General features: G+C 38.6%; 1 protein-coding gene across 4 annotated transcripts; it reads left to right on the top strand.

Annotated features, from left to right (window-relative positions):
* The first annotated feature begins 5,444 nt into the window (after positions 1-5,444).
* Positions 5,445-16,769, top strand: si:dkey-38l22.2. 4 transcript variants are annotated; one of them, XR_012383227.1, is made up of 4 exons: positions 5,445-8,194; positions 8,330-10,069; positions 11,874-11,908; positions 13,926-16,769. XR_012383227.1 is itself a non-coding variant. In XM_073908259.1 (3 exons), the coding sequence occupies exons 1-2, from the start codon at positions 5,758-5,760 to the stop codon at positions 10,048-10,050; spliced, it is 4,158 nt and encodes a 1,385-aa protein (XP_073764360.1). In that variant the 5' UTR covers positions 5,445-5,757; the 3' UTR covers positions 10,051-10,069; positions 13,926-16,769. The 4 variants fall into 4 exon arrangements, 2 of the variants coding, with proteins under 2 accessions (XP_073764360.1, XP_021333416.2); XR_002459195.3 differs by having other exon boundaries at positions 5,445-10,069; XM_073908259.1 differs by lacking the exon at positions 11,874-11,908.
* The last annotated feature ends 1,114 nt before the right edge of the window (positions 16,770-17,883 follow it).

Genomic DNA, 17,883 nt, shown 5'->3' with positions numbered 1-17,883 from the left:
CTACGAAGTTTTGGAAAAGTCATGGAAGTTACATTTACATTCAGTCATTTAGCAGATATTTTTGTGACTTAAGCGGCAGTCACAGCTTGTGCTTGCTAAATTCTATAGTGTGGTGCTGCGAAAAGGGGCGGGGTTAAGCAATATGATTAGACGTTAATACAAGTGATTGCTTTATATTTTCAATTTCTTATTATAAATTATCTTCTATTGGTCTCACGCAATCATCTGATGTGATTTCGCAGGTAAGAATTCACCAAGCTTGAACTTTCAAATGCAGTGAAATGCGAAACTTGTCGCACGTGCCTGCATTTCTGGTCTGCCGCATTCGCATGGCTATAATTGGAAATCTATGGAGCGAAAAGTGCAGTGTGATCTCGGCTTAATAACAGAAGTAGTTTTACCTACTATTACTAGTTTAACAAACTATCAACATCATCTAAAATTAGTTTGACAACATCTGTATACTGGAATAGAGATAGTTGTTTTTACTTCTTTTCTTGGCCAAAAACATTGTCTCACATCATTATTGCTGTGTAAGTATCATCTATTTTACATAGATACAAAAATAAATTGTTGCGATTGTTGCATGTTATGATATTCTGTAATAAATTTAAAAGTTCATTGTTTTTCTTTTGATTTACCACGTTTACTTAGACATTACATGAAACATAAGGTCATAAAAATTGACTGTCCTGGAAAAATCATGGAATTGTTGTAGTAAAAATGTGTATAAACCCTGTTAAAATATATTTTAGCCAGAATAAATTTGTATTGTATTTATTTTTTTACCATATGCGCCTCTGACTAACATTAGATGAAGACATTGCAATCCAGCACACTTCAATGAATCAAGCAGAATTGGCTGAGAGTGTGAGCCGTGTTCGGGGTGCGTCCAACTAATCAGCTCTAAACTGTGTGAACTGCCATCTGATGATTAATAGATGACATGATTTAACACCTGCTGGATTAATACAGCCACTGAATGTAACTGTATCTGAACACACTCGAGCAGACAGGAGCCATTTAAATAGCACACTAAAATTACCCTGTTTGTGGCAGCTTGCTGTACACACGTGTTCACTTGTGTGCGCGTGTGCGTTTGTTCACAAAAGTGCTACATACATAAACAGTAGATTTAATGCATGAATAAAACATATCTCATCATAGCGTCTTTGCCTTGTAGCTGGTGTTGAGTTTGGTTGAACAAGAGTGTTTAGTAGCGCAAACTAGGTCAGATTTCGGGCTCAGTCAGACTTTATGGTGGTCTTCACATTCAGCTTACAGTTGCTGAAGGAATGCAATATGATATACTAGTTGAAAATATTTGACAGGCTTCACAGGTCTCCAGTAGGCCTTGTTCTACTGTATGAACTTCATTAATGAAGCAAAAATATGTGTATATAGTGATTAGACGGTGATTAGTCCAAAAATAGAGCCAAATTTAGAGAACATACAGTTGAAGGTCAATTATTAAAATGTAATTATTTTTATTAACGTCTACACCATCTTGTCACAAATTTTGGAAACAAACATTGATCTTGAACCTAGCCTTTTCCTGCTGAATGATCAATCAATAACCCTGACTTTAAGACAAAAACAAAAGAAAACAATCTTCAGTTCCTGGTTCCCTCCTAATCTCTTGTCAGCACAGCAATTCATTCAGTTCTTTTCCTTTGGCTTGTTCCCTTTATTCATTTGGTGTCACCACAGTGAAATGAACTACCAACTTATCCAGCATATGTTTTACCCAGCGGATACCCTTCCAGCTGCGTCAACCCAGTACTGGAAAACACCCATTCACGTACACTACAGCCAATTTAGTTTATTCAATTCACCTATAGCTCATGACTTTGGATTGCTTTTGAAATTGTTGCAAATGTATTCAAAAAAAAAAAAAAAAAGTAAAATCACATGTAAATAAGTATTCACAGCCTTTACTCAATACTTTGTTGCAATTACAGCCTCAAGTCTTTTTGAATATGATGCCACAAGCTTGGCACATCTGTCTTTGGGAATTTTTGCCCATTTCTCTTTGCAGTGCCTCTCAAGTTCTATCAGGTTGGATGGGAAGTGACGGTGTACAGCATTTTTCAGATCTCTCCAGAGATGTTCAATAGGATTTAGGTCTGTGCTCTGGCTGAGCCACTCAAGGGCCTTCACCGAGTTGCTGTTAAGCCACTCTATTGATATTTTGGCGCTGTGCTTTGGGTGATTGTCCTGCTGGAAGATGAACCGTCGCCTCAGTCTGAGGTCAAGAGCGCTCTGTAGCAGGTTTTCATTCAGGATGTCTCTGTACATTGCTGCATTCATCTTTTCCTCTATCCTGACTAGTCTTCCAGTTCCTGCTGCTGAAAAACATCCCCACAGCATGATGCTGCCATCACCATGCTTCACTGTAGGGATGGTATTAGCCTGGTGATGCGCGGTGCCTGGTTTTCTCCAAACTTAACGCCTGGTATTCACTCAAAATAGTTTAATTTTAGTCTCCTCAGACCAGAGAATTTTGATATAACAGTCCTTCAGATGCCTGTTGGCAAATGCCAGGCAGGGAGTATCTTCCGTCTGGCCACTCTACCATACAGGCCTGATTGGTGGATTGCTGAACAGATGGTTATCCTTCTGTAAGGTTCTCCTCTCTCCACAGAAGAACACTGGAGCTCAGACAGAGTGAACATCGGGTTATTGATCACCTCCCTGACTAAGGCCCTCCCCTGATCACTCAGCTTAGATGGCTGGCCAACTTTAGGAAGAGTCCTGGTGGGTTTCTAAACATCTTCCACTTACAGATGATGGAGGCCACTGTGCTCATTGGAACTTTCAGAGCAGCAGAACATTTTCTGTAACCTTCCCCAGCCTTGTGTCTTGAGACAATCCTGTCTCAAAGGTCTAAAGACAATTCCTTTGTCTTCATGTTTGAGTTGTGCTTTGACATGCACTGTCAACCCTGGGACCTTCTATAGACAAGTGTATGCCTTTTCAAATCATGTCTAATCGACTGAATTAACCACAGGTGAACTCCAATTAAGCTGCTGTAACATCTGAAGAATGATCATTGGAAGCACAATGTAGCTGAGCTCAATTTAGAGCATCACGGCGTACTTCTGTACATGTATATGTGATTTTTCAGCTTTTTAGTATTAATAAATTTGCAACAATTTCAACAAATCTTTTTTCCACATTGTCATTGTCATTATGGGGTATTGTGTGTATAATTTTGAGGAAATAAATAGATTTAATCCATTTTGTAATAAGGCTCTAACATAAAAATGTGGAAAAAGTAAAGCGCTATAAATACTTCCGGATGCACTGTACATAAATTCACAATCTTCAAAAATTTGGTTTGCATTGTTTAATGTTTTTGTGTTTTTACAGAACGTTCACTTTTGCTTATTACCACATATTATATGTATCCTGTTATACAACGGCAATTTTACTATAATTCACTACGTAAGCATGCCCTAAATAGATGTTTGACCATTATGCTATTCTGGCTGCACCTCTAGGATAAGCTGACTTTGTGTTGGCGTGAGTTTCCTCCAGGTGCTCCGGTTTCCCCCACAGTCCAAAAACATGCGCTATAGATGAATCATCCGTAATTTACAGTATGTGTGCGAATAAGTGTATGGATGTTTCCCAGTGATGGGTTGGTGGTGACCCTAGATTAATAAGGGGACTAAGCCAAAAAGAGAATGAATGAATGAATGAATGAAGGAATGAATAAATGAATGAATTAATGTTTTATACAATTGAATAAATTTTTTTTCCATTTTTTAAAGAAAATTTTCTGTATTTTTAGAGAGTGACATGTAATTTTACGTTAATATTTACAGATTTTTCCTGTACAAATAGGAAAACAAAAATTCAGTCAAATTTGGTAGACACAAAAAAGAAATTGAATTTATATATATATATATATATATATATATATATATATATATATATATATATATATATATATAAATATATATATACTTATTTATCTAAATGTATGTTAAAAGTGGAAAAATTTATGGAATATTTAGAGATTTCATGCATAATTAATCTGCATAATTACATTAATTAATGTTTTTAATTACACACAGTAATAACCTGCATAATTACTGTAATAATCATTATATCACATTAATTCATTTCTATTATTGCATTAATAGCCTGCATAATTACAGTAATAATTATTAGAATCACATTAATTAATCTATATAATTACAATAAAAATATATATTTACAGTAAAAATTTGTAAAAATGACAGCAATTATCTGTAATTGCAGTAATAATTATTAAAATGGCAATAATCACTATTTCCCCCATTTTCTTCACAGTTTAAATGCAAATTATCAACAGTAAACTGTAATTTAATGAATTTTGATCAAAGTCTGTTCTGTATTTTTACAGTTTTTGCATGTAATTTTGTTAAATGGTTATTTTTTGTCTGTTATTTTCGTTTGACCGTTTTTTTACAGTTTTTTTTCGAACCAGTGACCATTTTGCTGACAGTGCTAACCACTGAGCCACCATGCCACCCCCGTTTTATAAATTTAGTAACATAAATCCACCAAAATATGTATATTTATATGTATTTATTTAACCACAACAACAAAAAAATTGCCTCTAAAAAGTCTTTAATAACGTCAATTGTAAGCAGTACAAGTTAATATTCTTTGACCAGGCCTAGCTTAACTTACATAATAAAGCTAACAAGCAAAAAAATATATGTAGTTCTGAATCAAAACATGACATTGTTCTAGCAAGGAACACTTTTTTTTATTAATGCCAGGGTAACAATAACATCATACAAATTTGTTACAAAGAGTGTTTTACAGAGAAGTAAAGCATCAAATAAGCACATACAAGAGAAAAAAAGAATGATATTAATAAAAAATTATGCGTTAAGAAAATTTAATTCTAGCAAGGACCACGAACATCCGCGGCACGAACAACTGACGCATTGTCAAAGGAGCTGTCCAGCGACTGTGGTGCTGACCTTGTTTCAAAAACTGGCTTTTTAAGCATTAAAATGAAACCTTGCAGGATGGAAAAACTAAATTAGTTTAATTGTAAACCAAATAATTAAATACTGAACTACAAAACAGTTTATTACATCAAGGCGTTCACTGTTTGTTGTGTTAAATATCATCACTGACTGTGAATCCCTCTGATATTCGTCATGCTGTGACTCGCGTCACCCTTTCCGTCACATGACTGAGGCCGCTGGCATATTTCTTTTGTTGGTTAAGGCGGTGACACGTCAAAAACGCACATTGTTGAGGGAGAAGCTTAAGGAGGATTCATTTTTAGCACAAATGTTGTGTCGAGGGAGTCAGCCTCGTCTGCAGTATGTAACAAAACACGGTGAACATAACATCCTCGAGCAAAAATAGCCGTTTTCGCATTTCGTCATCTGCTCTAAATGTGCAGTCATATGCATTTTAGGTGAGCGCGCGCCACACAACAAGCCTGTGTCATGGAAGACTCTGTCTGTCTTCAGATATACGCGTCTTTACGAGGATATCCATGACATATTCTGTGAGAAAGTAGAGGCTATACAGTAGGGTGAGAGCAGTGTCGCTTCTCTCGTGTGAATGTGTGGGGCGCGTGTAAAATGACCGAACTAACAACTGTGGGCGAGGAAGGCAGAGCAGAGCCAAAACTCCACTAGGATTGGACATCAGGCGGTGCTGTGGAGGATTCCCGGAGACTGCTGTGTCTCCTAAAACATTTGAGCTTTTAAAACAGCAGCTTAATCACCAATAAACCCAATGGCAGCATCGGAGAAAACACTCATTTACCGGGAGGACACTGATTGTTTTAAGAACTTGCTTTCTAAAACAGACATGCGCATGATCGCCGCGCAACAAGAGTCAAACTATGTGGATCTGAATGACTTGTTGGAGCTGAGATTGGATGATACAAAAACAGTGACTTTTAACGGCGACTCGGGTCAACTTGCAGCTAATAAAAGTGCCAGTGGCACGAGCGATTCACAAGAGGAACGGCGCGTTGAAAAAGTCAATGATCGTAAAAGCACACCGGAGGAGGACAGCGCGGAAAAGTCGAGCTCCTTTGAGACAGCGACTTCGGAAGTACCTCAAGTTGATGACAAAGATGCAGATTTGATCGAGGACAAACCCAAATCTCCGGATCTGAATAACGAACAGTACAATGACGTTTATATGAGCAGCAGAAGTGAATCGGATGATGAGGCCACTGTGGTGCTTTCGGACCACGACACGTCTGAAGTGCGCGAGGATGAGTCCCACTACATCACAACCCACGAAATCCAGCTTTTAGAGTTGGACCACGATGTGGATTACGACATTGAGACGGGATCCAGCTGGGACCTGGAGGACGATCTCCGGGTTTACACGTTTGTCGATTATGCGTCTTTTGACAGTGATGAAACGCTGGAGGCAAAAGAGGCGAGCGTGACAGGCAACCAGAGCGCAGCAGTGGTCAGCAGTAAGCCTGAAAGCAATCTCTGTGACGCGGACAAATGTGCCGGCTCAGACGAGGGCCTGTCAAAAAAGCAAAGTACAGCAGGGCAGATTCACCTGTCAATCAAAGCCACTTCCCGCGCTGTTAATGAGCCTGGCAACAAGCAAAATCAGGCAAAAGACATAAGCCGGTTTGTTTTGAGAGGAGTAGATTCAAAGGGGGAGAAGGTGTGTGATAACACAAAGTGTTTCATTGCTGTGCCAGGGCGCTTGCACTTTGGCTGCAAACGTAAAAGCAAAGATGTGAACGAGTATTCCAGCGGTGCGTCCAGCGCGGTGAGCGAGCTGGATGACGCGGACAAGGAAGTGCGTAATCTCACAGCCAGGGCTTTCAAAAGTTTGGCGTACCCATATTTTGATGCAATCAACTTCAATACTTCTAGTGAGTCTTCAGTCTCGGAGCATGGGCCAGGAATCAACAGCTGGTCAGCGTTTGTTGATTTTAAGTATGGCAAGGGGAGAGATCAAAACTTAGTGGCGCATAAAGGCTCCACGTCTAATTTCCATTTCACTAAAAAGAGAGACGGTAAGGCGATAACAGGGTTGACGTTAACCAGCATGCGAGCGCCCCCAGTCGAGATTTTTGCTTTGAACGGCAATTTAGTTGGGCATAAAAACTCATCGTCCTCCACAAAAAAGATTGAGCTCATGGGAAAGTTCTCACAGGGGCAAAGCGGGCTCATAAGATTGACAGAAACTCTTAATATTCGAAGTAATGTCAAATCCGGGCAGCCTGTAAACGAAAGCACTGAAGGATCACGTTCCACAGATGAAGTTACAAACACCTTGCCAAGCGCTCAAGGGAGTGAGGCCAGCAAGCCACCCTGCAATGCAGGGGAAACCATGGAAGACACGCACAAGAAAGCCATATTCGCATCGAGCCTCCTCAAAAATGTCATTTCTAAGAAAATGCAGTTCGAGCAGGAGCGCAAAATGGAGAGGGGCGAGATATGCGAGACGCACCATGCACCCTCTCCATGTTTCGCCACGCACGAGCACGAAACGCAGAGAGAGAAAGCGGCCAGGAGAGACTCCAGAGGTCTGCAAAGGCAAAGCTCGAAATTCTCCGAGGCAGACTCCGACTACACGATCGTCTGCGTGGACGATCTGGGCGACATAGTTGATGGTAATTCAAGCGATGCCAAAGACGAAGGGCGCAAAGAAGAGAGCGCATCGGAAACCAATTTAGAGTCGGCGAATGATACTAAAAAAGGAGCATTCGAAGCATCCAAAAGCACGCTGCTTCGAAGCCAAAATAGCGCGTTCAGATCGTGGAGGGACGGCGAGCTAGAGTTTCAAAAGGAACATAAAAACGACAAAACTCCTGAGGGGGCACCGCTGCGCGAGCGTCCGGCGGAGACCAACTTCTGCGTCGGTTCGGTGATCGGCAAGCACACTAAAATGTCACATTTGTTTGTGCCAAGTATCCAGCTTCCGTGCGCGGAGAGGGACCTCAGGAAACCACCGCCGAATGTGAACTATCAAGCAGACAGCGGGGCTGTGAAGTGTCGCTCGAACACCCTCTATGTGTCAGACGCCACGCGCAGCGCCGTGACCTCAAAGTCGCCCGAAATCAAAATAAGTTTGCGGAGCGTGCGGGACAAGAGCGACCCGTTCAACATCGCCAAGCTCCTGACGCCAAATGTAGGCTGCAAGACAGCCGATGACGCCAGATGTCAAGCGCTCGCCGCGGCTTTCAAGGGTGAGTCTGACAAAGTGCCACACTTTATAGTCAGAGACATTAGAGATAACAAGCAAGGCAAGCTGCAGACTCCAATTCACCAGGTTAGAGACGTGCGCAAACTGGTAAAGAGCTCCTATCACTTTGTGTCTTTAGATAACAACGATAACAAATCAGTGCACTCGACTTGCGATGGAGAGCAGAAAACATTAAAGCAGAGTCCTTATCTGAACTCATCCCCTCTCACACCCATAGTCATTAAATGCCAGTCTGTGAATACAAATAGCAATGTGAAGCAAGCCGGAAATTCAATAGAGCCCCCCAAGAGACGATTTCCAGATGATCTAGTTGAAACTGACAGGTCCTCTCCTCATGCTGCAGTAGCTAACAGGCTGCCAAAGCAAGAGGTTCCAGCTGGATTAAAAATTGAGACGAGTGCAAAAAACCAAGACAAAACAAGCGACACCAGTGAGAAAAAACATGAACCCAAGAAGACTAACCAAGCTGCTTTTGAGAAACTGCAAGCCGCCGTCAAAACGATGGAGCAGCTGTATGTTTTTGACAGGAACGAGTGGAAGAGAAAGACAGAGCCACGGCCACTAACAGACAGCCACGTGCTCTCGCTTATCACTAGTGAGGAACACACCATAGAGGATCAGGAAATCAATGCACCTGCTGATCACTTCCTGAGACGAGATTCAAACTCAAACCTGATTGAAACACCAACTAAAAAAGACGACAAGCCAACAAGCACTCTCCTGACCCAAGAAGAGCAAAACGGTCCCAAAACAATCCTGCAGCCATCAGGAACGCCATGTAGGCACATTACCCAGAAACCTGCAGCTACAAAAGCACCGCAAACCCACATTTCATCACCAGCATTCAAAGCGGTGACACCCAAATCGCCAAAACTACCCGTATCCTTGAAGATATCCCAGGCAAAACGTGTGTTAGAAGAGAGAGAGAGACCCAACGGCAGTGAAACTGAGTTTGCGCCTCTCCAGTTCACCTCCATGGCAGATTCAGAGAACTACTTAACCATCCCTGTAAAGCCTCACGCCATGTCTGCCAGAAAGCAAACCACGGGCAAGACGGCTCTTTATACAATCTCATCTGGAGGAAGTAAACCCCAAACGGCAAGTCCGCCTTCTTACCTGGTTCACAGTGACATCATAAGTCACCCGTCGCCAAAGCGGTCATCTTTTGTAATGGAGACGCGGTCCCCAGATACCGCCACTATTTACCACACACCCCTGCCTGTCCCAATGCAGGCTGCTCAGCCTCAAGTCATCTGCTTCTCCCCTACAGTCCAACCCTCCCCTGTCCCATCAGAGCACTTCCAGGCGACCCAAAGAAAGATGCTGCTGGATCCCACTACTGGAAGCTACTATTTAGTAGACACTCCAGTGCAGCCTGCCACCAGGCGCCTATTTGACCCGGAAACGGGGCAGTATGTAGACGTCCCAATGCCACAGCAGCCTCCCATGACCCCCGTCCCACTTCCGATATCCCCTCTCGCCCTTGGCCCGGGAGCTTACGGCCACACCTACATGTTTTACCCGGGATACATGCCAACTACAATGATCCCCACACGCACTATTCAATCCCAGCTCTCTATGCAGTCTGAAGCAGACGATGTGGATAAAGCCCATTCTCACATGGGGCAGTTGGAGGAGGGAGCTTATATGGAGAGGCCTTACTATATGCCGTCTGGGAAGTCGTCACAATCAAGCACCATGGCTCAACATGTTACCACCAGCAGACTGGCCAATAGCAAGCAGCCCGTCATCAGCATCACGTCCCAGCAAGGGCCGAGAATCATCGCTCCACCCTCATTCGACGGCACCACCATGAGCTTTGTGGTGGAGCATCGGTAAAGCCTCACTCACCTACAGCGTAAGTGCAGTTTCAACTTATTTAATCTTATTTGCATGCCTTTTTAATATTGTTAAAGAGATTGAAGATTTTAAATGCTGTCACATTTCACTTGTTTCAAACCTATTTGAGTTTTTTCTTCTGTTGAACACGAAATAAGATATTTTGGAAAAGATATTTTGGAAAACCCTTTGACTTTCATTGATTTTTTTTTCCTACTGTGGAAGTCGATGGGTGCCAGCAACTAACATTCTTCAAAATATCTTCTTTTTGTGTTCAGAGGAAGAGAGAAACTCATAAAGCTTTATAACCAAACGAGGATGATAATATAATAATAGGTAATATTCATTTTGTTGTGAACTACCAATTTAAGGACTTTAAATTAAACTTTTCAGCTTGTTCAAATGATTCAAAACATTTTAAGTACAAAAATTTTAATTTATTATGATTTTCTTTTCATTTTAGGATTTTATGCATTTAGCATCCAAAATATAAGGACTGTACTAAATTCTTTGGTAATGATTTGTTTTAAATCTTTAAGATGTTATCTTTAAAAAAAAAAAAAAAGAGGGATCAGATAATAGCAAACATTCATTCATTCATTCGTTCATTCATTCATTTTCCTTCGGCTTAGTCCCTTTATTTATCAGGGATTGCCACACTGAAATGAACCACAAACTTATCCCACTTATGTTTTACGCAGCGTATGCCCTTTCAGCCATCACCCAATAGGATATATCCATCCACTCTAGCATTCACACAAATACACTAGGATCAATTTTGCCTGGTCAACTGGCCCAGCTGGGGCTCGAAGCTGCCACCCTCTTGCTGTGAGGTGACAGTGCTAACCACTGAGCCACCATGCCGCCCGGTAATAAACATATTTAAAATACAGTAGAGTTGAAATCAGAATTACTAGCCCCCCTTTGAGTTTTTTTTCTCTTTTTAAAAAATATTTTCCAGATAATGTTTAACAGAGCAAGGAAATTTTCACAGTATGTCTGATAATATTTGTTCTTCTGGAGAAAGTCTTATTTGTTTTATTTCAGCTAGAATAAAAGCAGTTTTTAATAAAAAAAAAACATTTTGAGGTCAGAATTATTAGCCCTTTTAAGCTATATTTTTTCTATAATCTACAGAACAAACCAACGTTATACAATAACTTGCCTAATTACCCTAACCTGCCTAGTTAACCTAATTAACCTAGTTAAGCCTTTAAATGTCACTTTAAGCTGTATAGAAGTGTCTTGAAAAATATCTAGTAAAATAATATTTACTGTCATCATGGCAAAGATAAAATAAGTCAGTTATTAGATATGAGTTATTAAAACTATTGTGTTTAGAAATGTGTTGAAAAAATCTTGTCTATATAAAAAGTATATAGAGATCTTAAAAAGATGATTTAGTATCCAAATTGTTTTTTATTGATTGTTTCTAATTAAATTATTATTACAGTTCATATTTTCTGATTTTCATAGTATATGTATTAGTTCAGGTACTTTTACCATAAATAGACATATCAACCATTTGCTATTAAAATGTGCATGCATCATGCATCACATCTAGCTCCATTTCTCTCTTTGCTGTTTCATTATTTTTCTCTGACCACAAGGCTCCCATAACTGATTTAAAAGCATTTAGAATAGATTTATTTATAATACATAATTGGATCTCAATGAGTTTCATTGTATAAACAGAAAAATAAGGACTTTAAAAAAATATATAAATCTTTGTGTGTGTGTGTGTGTGTGTGTGTGTGTGTGTGTGTGTGTGTGTGTGTGTGTGTGTGTGTGTGTGTGTGTGTGTGTGTGTGTGTGTTCTGTAGAAGCATAAAGAGTACAAGTTTGGAATGACATGATGGTGAGTACATGCTAACAGAATTGCAATATGTGCGTGAACTGATTCCTTTAAATTTTCATAAGCTAAAGAAAGTTCTAGTTTTTATCAAATGTAAAAATTGTATCACACCTGTGGAAGTAAATCATCATTATCTTTGCACAATGCAAGATAATTTAGCATGATAAATGATATGATTTTAATGCATAGGATTTGTCATTATGTTGTTCCCCATTTTCTGGTTAAGAATTAAAAATATATATATTTATAAAAAATAGTTTTTGAAATATTATGTTCATTAATTTAAACTATTTTAGTCTTATGAGTTAGTTTATCTAAAGGGCCCAATACACAATCCAGTAGTGTGAATCTTCTTAAAGTTCATTTGAAGTTTGTTTCTGAAAAAGTTTAATTCAACCAATAAACACTTTCAAACAACCAGTGGCATTTGGCCTGTTACGAACTGTTTCTGTGAGGATCTGTGGATTCAGAATTTCTCGATGAGCATATACTTTTTTATATCATCTATATCAATCAATCATTTTTATTATTACAATTTTTATTTCATTTTCAAGAGTTGAGTGCAATGCAATAGGGTCTCTTGTAGCACCCAAGGGACAGAGTTTTTACAAATAAAAGCATAACCATATTTTTAATAATAATAATTACTTCAATTACTTTAATAATTATTATTTTTATTATATTTCTATAGGATGATCATGTAATTTTATATATGCCAGGTTGTAAATTTGAAAAGACTAACTAACTCTTTAGGCATTTTGCAAACGATTTCTTTTTCATTTTGCCTAAAAAAACTCCTCATGTGAACATCAACATCTTTTGTGACTTGGTGTTCCCAATCGCACAGCTTGTGCAAACATACTGATATTGCTATAATCTGATGCTTTCTTAACTGCTGTTTTCTCACTGCACTATTTTCTAGGTGCATGTTTATTTGGAAATTGACATGTTAGTTCTCAGCATTGTTTGTGTGGCGTCCAGAAAATTGCTGCTGAAAAATATATCCTTTTACCCTTAATCTTTGCACGAAATCAAGACTTATAATGTTTTATTTTGCTACCATACATTGTTGAGGCAAACAACTTATATGTGCAAGTAAATCCACTAGGAAAAAAGGGGTCCTTTTAATCAAAATTATCCAAATGCTTCCCCTCAAGAATGGAGGTTCTTCTCCTATGATGTCAGTTTGAGTGAAATCTGCTTAGCCACACCCCTTCAATATGTGGTCACAAGAAAAAACTCCACCCCCTACTTAATATTCAGTTTCAGTTATAAATTCGTCATCATACTGAAATGAAAGGCTCCAGAAACTTCCTGTTCACAGATTTTTAGGGAAAAAAAAGATCTTTAAGCAGCTAAACGCTTCACAGTAAAGCTGCTATGACTGAACACGGTTTTGTTTATATGATTATAAATAAAGTTTATGCTACGTTAACACCTGCTCCAGTTGTAAAATAGCGCATTCAAAATCCATGCCTACTGTTCTATTTTCTCAAGAGCTACTGTATGCGTATGGTATGGACTATAGTGGTATAATGAGCGGCGGGTGGCGTGGCGTCTGCGCGGGCAAAAGGGAAGAGGCGTGGCATTGTTGGCATAGCAGTGGGAGGAGAGAAAGGTCAGCCAGTTTGAGGCATGTGTTTGTGCTGATACAGTGTTGTGGCAGCTGCTGCGGGATATCAAGACACTTGGGCCGCAGGCAGGTCACCTTTTTATAGGACAGCCTTATGTTAAAGGGAAAGACCCAAAGGAGGGCCAGAAGCTTTGACTGAGGGATGTTATACAAACAAATCAGCCAACGTGCGATCGGGCGGCGCTGGGGGGTAACATGAGACCCCTCAAATGCAATATTTTAATGGCCTGTAATCCAGCTATTAGCAAGCAGCGGATGGTTTTAGAGACACTTGAAGATCATGCTTGGTTTTGAGTGCGGCTTGAGCAACTAACCTGTTTGCTGTGTTTGCGTCGCTGTGGGGAAATTCAGTTTTTAATGTCGATGTTTTGTTTTATTTTTACACAGGAGCCACCTGACATCTCCTTTTCGCTGAGTTTGGTGAATTTATTTACTTTTATTGTGGGATCTTCTTCATTATCTTCATCATGACATCGCACAATTCTTTGTGTTTGCCCAGTATATGCTTTTGTTTTTGTAAAAGTGATCTTGTTTTGTTTTAGAAATCTGCTTTTCTTAACTTTTTGTGAAAGTGGATGGGTTTTTCAGGATTTTCTTCTTTTTTTTTTTTTTTTTTAATTCCTGCACATTTACTGTATTGGTTATTGTTAAAAAGAAAAAAAAAAACACTTTAGGCACTTTCAGAATGATGTCAGTGAAATATGTTAAAGCATCACAATCATGGCAATTCATAACTTTTTGATTTAGTGGCTAATTCATATGAATTCATGTGATGCTCATCGCCCAATGACAGTTGGGTTTAGGGGCGGGGTTGGCAGCCACGCCTCCAATTTTAAAGCGTACATTTTCATACGACTAAACTTGCCACTAAACTGGGAAAATGTAAAAAACTTGCGTTTGCTCGTGAAATCAAACTGATTAAAGAGAATGATGTCTAGCTAGCAATTTAATGAAATCAGGCAATAAATATGTTCACAACTTTGTAATTTGCAGTATGAAACAAAAGTATTTTTGAGATTTGCCTAAACAGTACACTTTAAAAAATAATTAGTTACTTAAAAAGTGAGTAAACATGTTGCCTTAAAAGCGTCAAGTTGACTTAACTTTAAAAAGTGAGTGAACCTGTTTACCTAATAATAGTAAGACAACATGTTTACTCACTTTAAGTAAAGTCAACTAATCGATCTTTACATTTTATTCAATTGATAGTTTTTAGACACGTGACCTGTTCAGAGACCAGGCGGGCAAAACCCCCCCCCCCCAAAAAAACAGGCTGTAATAGCAGCTACACTGGGATTTCTGTAGAAACGCAGCACAAACCAGTCATTTTTTATTAATATATGGATCGCATATTAACAGAACAAAACAGAGATATGATCACAAATGGTAAATTGTGGGAAAAATTCTGTAAAATGTGAAAAATGTGCAATCCATATTCTGCACCTGCAGCCATATTTTAATCATTTAACATCTTCACATCCTTGTCAGAGCTCGAAATTTGGCAACATTTACATCTATCTTGTGTATATTTCTTAGCAATTTGGTGACGGAGTTAAAGGGCGTAAGTGTCTGCTTTTATATTTGGTGTCAATTTGTTTTGCTTATTTGCTGGTAGGGAAAATCTATTTGTTCACTTCTGCTATTTATACTTTGACTTAGCATTTCAATTTATTCTTTAATTGCAACCTGCAAAATAAAAAATAAAAACTGTATAAAAAGCATGCAACAGCACTGACAGTTTTAGATATTATAGATTGTTATGGGTAAATGATGCTACCTTTTGGTACAATTTCTCCTTTCTGGCTGTTCTTTCTATGAAGGAATTCTATTAAAGCACAGGCCAGGCATGTCTCCCCCTCAGTTAGTAACACTGTATATTATTGCACAAGAGTTATGCGGCTTTTTGGCCAAAAAATAAGAAAACACTAAGTCCGTGACTTGGCGGTCAGTAGCAGACAGTAATTTTTTGCCTGCCAGGGGAGCACTGAAAATGATCATATGTGGCCCTAATAAAAATGTATGTTCTATAAAGAACTTTTAAATCCATGGAAACTTTGAAATGCACTAAATTTTCTTTACAATGGCAATAAAGTTTATTTACATTTTTTAAAATGGTTTAAAAACGTTTTAAACTCTGAAAAAAAATCTTAGAATGTAAGAGTGTATACCAATATGTAACTTTTATGCCTAAAGTCAACTTTTTATGTCCCACTTGCACAGTTCCTATATGCCTTTCAGCATATTCCATTTGATAGTGCTTGAACACAAACACTCGACACATAAAAATACCCTTTCTGGCCCAATTGTCTGCATTTTCCTCTCCAAAAATGACGATCTGCAGAAAAAGTCATTGTACTCATTGTACATTGTACTTAAATTACAGTTTTACCAATAAACCAAATCACCAACGTGTAAGTATAGCTACAGCTTATATCCAATGATGACCAATGAAAAAAAAGTTTTGCTATATTATAACTAGGCACCGATGTTGGTAAATTGTTATTTGTTGGTTTTAAACAGGTTCTCTATAATGTCAAACACATGAAATTTGTCCTGATATCCATCATTCCTTGACTGATGACTTTCTCCTGACCTTGATTCCCAACACTCTTGCTTGAGAGCTTAATGATATACAGTTTTATATTGTAATTTTTTTGTGTGCTTTTGCTGTTGTTTTGCGCTGGTATTGAATAGGCCACACATTATGATAATAAATGATGTGGTGAATGGGGTGTTTTAGGGGATGATGATATTCCTCTATTATCTCACAATACCAGTGTGGTTTGAGTGTGTATGAGAATGTGTTTACCAAGTCATTTTGATCTGGTATCGGAGTTTTTTCTCATGGAAGCAGTGATAATGAGTCAATGTCAGGTGAATTGATTTCAGTGGAAGAAATGAAATATATTCAAAGGGATTTCATGTATTTTTTAATATATAGGATCTGTTCGGAGTGTAACTGTTTAGCATCAAGTCAAAATGTCCATAATTTCAAGAATATTCAGAACATGCTGAATAATATTGTAAACTATTTGAACTATTCATTTACTATCAGGGTTTTGCAGTTTTCTTTGTATTTCAAAACGCAATCTGATGTTTATTATAGTACATTCTGTGTCTTATCTCTGTGATATTCCTAAATGTACAGTATTTCATTCATTTAAACATATTTATAAAAATATATGGGCGACCCACATTAAACCCAGTAAAAATGTTTGGAATTATGTGAAATTAAATAATAGTGATCCCATAAAGATTTTACATTTTGTTTTTACCTTTTCTTTGGAAGAACAATCTCTGGTTCCCAAAATAATATTTCAGTTTTTTTTTTTTTTTTTTTTTTTCGTGTGTGGGAGAAAAAAAAACATTTTAAAAGTCTAATGAACTTTTTTTTAATAGAAAGTTTTCATGGATTTAATAATACGTAAACTACTGCAGTACGTTTTCCAGATTTTAACAATAAACATTGTGAACATTCTTTACAACCAAAGACTATAGAAAACAAAAGGCAGGTCACTCGTATAGTTTAAATGGGGAAAAATTTGATGGGGAATGGGGAATGGGGAAAATGGGGAATGAAGTGTCAAGCTTCCAGGAGTGATTTACATGTTAAGCCAATGCAAAGACGTGAATAGACATACTGCGGCGTGTTCGGCGTGCAAGTAAAAACAAAAAACAAAAAAGTTCGTTTTGTGCGTCAAAGTTGGAAAATCTGAACTTGAGCAGACGTTAGTGCCGTGTTAACGAATCAGGGGCTTTCTCTCGAAGGGGCTTGTTTATGACTTAGTGCCTGTTGTTGGTGTCCCGAGGGGAACTCCTCTTGCTGACACAGCACAACAGCTCATCAAAACGGGCTTGGCTAAGTCAGCACCGCTAAAAGCTTCCATCATCCAGGTATAGCTTTTGGAGAAGTTTCTGATCTCATAGAGCTGGGTGCACCTCTAAAAGGATCTAGTGCAGTGGTTCTCAAACTGTGGTACGTGTACCACTAGTGGTACGCAGGCTTTTTTTAGTGGTACGTGGAGGAATAAAATATGTCATGTATATGCTACACACATTTTAAAATTTATCAAAAATGATGTGTCATATGACATATAGCCTATATTTCTGAGGTAATCTGCCACTTTTTTAACTGTGCAGAGTTGTAGCTGCTGTACTGGGCCTACTACGCTACTGTATTTCAATACTGCTCATTTTGGTGGTACTTGGAGAGACAATTCTTTTCTGAGCTGGTACCTGATGAAAAAAGTTTGAGAACCACTGATCTAGTGGATGAATATATGCTGTGTGTGTGTGTGTGTGTGTGTGTGTGTATATATATATATATATATATATATACATACAT

This window comes from Danio rerio, chromosome 7 (genome assembly GCF_049306965.1).
Source record: "Danio rerio strain Tuebingen ecotype United States chromosome 7, GRCz12tu, whole genome shotgun sequence".
In the NCBI taxonomy this organism is placed as follows: Eukaryota; Metazoa; Chordata; class Actinopteri; order Cypriniformes; family Danionidae; genus Danio; species Danio rerio.
The sequence above is the reverse complement of the archived record's forward strand: the minus strand, read 5'-3'. Positions and strand labels throughout refer to the sequence as shown.